This window comes from Ceratina calcarata, unplaced genomic scaffold, assembly GCF_001652005.2.
Source record: "Ceratina calcarata isolate Rehan_Ccalc_2016 unplaced genomic scaffold, ASM165200v1 scaffold171.2, whole genome shotgun sequence".
Lineage (NCBI taxonomy): Eukaryota > Metazoa > Arthropoda > Insecta > Hymenoptera > Apidae > Ceratina > Ceratina calcarata.
In genome coordinates this window covers 8,278-10,769 of record NW_017138460.1, presented here as the reverse complement: position 1 = coordinate 10,769, position 2,492 = coordinate 8,278, and the positions used below count along the sequence as shown (strand labels likewise).

Sequence of the window (2,492 nt, the reverse complement as noted above, 5' to 3'; positions counted from 1 at the left end):
TTTTCATATAATAGAACAAGCGATACTAGACTTACACGTATATTCAAGCAGAATAGAATTAAATGAATATAATTGATTTACAGATCATTTTTTATATCAAATACGAGATTATAAAATCTTCTTAAGAAATTTTAAGAGATTCTATCTATGAATCTGAAACTTTTTTACAATTAAGTTGCATAATTTAATTAAATATTTTCTAATTATACGTTTTCGGTGTTTAATGTCAGCAATGATTGATTTTTCTATTGTTTTGTGCATTATCTATATTCAAGTATTTAATTATATCACTTATGATATTAATGTTCTCATGTTTTCAAAAATCAGTAATTAATTTATTTCAATTGACTTCTTATCTCATCCGAGGATATTCGTTTGTTTCAGAGGCGAATTTAGCCAAAGAACCCGAGCTTAGAGAATTGCAGTCTGACGTAGCGACCAAAGCGGAAACGGTAGCCGCGCTGAAGGCCAGATACGACCAGCTGATACAACGATACAACAAACTGTCCGAGGTGTTCACCCCGGACCACATAAAGGAGTGTCTGAGGAAAGCGGCTGACGAGAGCCACGAGAAGAGCGAAAGGATCGCCGAGGATTTCTTGGATAGGAAGATCGACGTTGAACGATTTCTCAGCACGTACATCGAGTGCAGGAAGCTGGGACAGGCGAGGAGAACGAAGGAGGAGAAACTGGCGCACCAACTGAACGAATTGAAACGGGCCGGTTACTAAACTAACGTCTAATCTTACCTTTTTCTATCGATTGAACAAACCTGTAAATAATTGCCTAGTTAAATTAAACGACACTGTGAATTCGAGAATTAGCGTTCGTGTTTATCAAATTATCTATATATGACAATGATACTCGCTGGCAGAGAACATTTTTATAACACGTATTATCGATTACGTTGCGAAGTAACATGTCACCGCTTTGTTACGTTCAGGCGACTGTGAAAATCGTGCGGCATCTCGGGACGAATGAATAAATAATAGAAGAGTTATTGGAAATGATTAGAGATCTGTGCTTGTAAAATTGATCGGAAAACCAAAGGGAGACGCCGATCCGGAGAGAAATACTTGAAACAACGTACTTATCTCTTCACCGTACAGAGCAAGTGTCTTTTTAAATGAAACGCTGCGACTCTGATCAAATGCGTGGCCGTCATCGTTCCGAATACGGGATACCTTTTCTTTTTACTATGTAAATAAACGCGCGGATGAGAATTCGATTTTTCAAATGTTTGCTATTCAGTAACGTTAATCTAATTAATTATCCTACGGATGTTCCTAACGACGTTTGTAATATATCGACTGTATAGATACGTGGCGTCTGATGCGAGAAAATGCTTTTTTTAAAACAGGTGTGCCGTGTGTTGTAATCCCATTAGATAAATATCCATCATTATTATTTAAGAATTACGGCTTAAGTTTCGGTTAAAGACATACGTTCGAATGATGCAACTTTCAAATTGTCAAGGTAACTGTTGTAGAAATCGTAAGTTGTACATAACGTAAAAATGAATTTATAATAAAATAATAAATTCAACTCGAGTTGTTGATTATTTTTAGACTGCAGACGCTTATGTCAGTAATGCCTTCATTGCGTCCCTTACGGGTTACATTGCTTCGGACTTCCTTCCCTTACTTAACATATAAGAATAGCAAAGAATAGACAGCTTGAGCAGCGAGCCGTAAAATCGACGGGGCGGTAAAAAGAGAAAGTTGCCAGCCAGATAGTCATAATATAGAAATATAAGGTGTGTTCTGCGCCTTCCACTCGTCGACCAGATTGGAAGTACGATGACTTATTATTTACGTCTTATTATAGATATACGTATAGATTACGTCTTGACTTATTATTTTCATTGTATAAAATCACAGCGAAATGCCTGAATGTACAACAAAGTGTTGTAAGAACTGGAATTGCAATATAGAAAATTTAAATGTATCGTTTCATAATTTTCCGAGTGATGTAACATTAAAAAAGAAGTGGATGGAAGCTTGTGGCACTGAAAACGCCAACATGAAAAATAGTATTTTTGAATCATTTTCTTGACTTCATTAAACTTTAAATAAAATAAGAACATCATTTAAAATATTTTTTTTAGCTCAATTATGCTCAGCACATTTTGAAAACAACGAGTACCAGCACACTTAAAAATTCCTGAAGTAATTGAAAAATGAAATTATGCTTCGATGCAATACCAATAAAATTTTGATCTGCTTCCAATGATGATAGTAATAAGTAATAATATAATAATATACGTTTGAATAAAATATAAATTTTATTATTTAATAATCATCGTCTAGTACAATACACATATATATTTTATATAATTATAGTAATGCACGAAATAGAAAAGTCCTTGAAAATCATGGATCACATCCAGTGTTGGGATTAGGACCGGAATTTTTGGCAATTTTTTACAGTCTGCCTCTTTGTCCTTGCAATACTTAGTTATTAAATAGACAAAATATCGAGTGGCAGACGAT

The 2,492-nt window shown here is 34.5% G+C and overlaps 1 protein-coding gene across 2 annotated transcripts in view; it reads left to right on the top strand.

Annotated features, from left to right (window-relative positions):
* Positions 1 to 1,545, top strand: part of Vsp37A (Vacuolar protein sorting 37A) — a 5,999-nt gene extending 4,454 nt beyond the window's left edge. For both annotated transcript variants that reach the window (XM_026810733.1, XM_018037575.2), the window contains one exon: positions 385 to 1,545. In XM_026810733.1, the coding sequence (XP_026666534.1) occupies positions 385 to 731 (347 nt within the window). In that variant the 3' untranslated portion in view covers positions 732 to 1,545. The remainder of the gene's footprint in view (positions 1 to 384) is intronic.
* Positions 1,546 to 2,492: the final 947 nt, after the last annotated feature.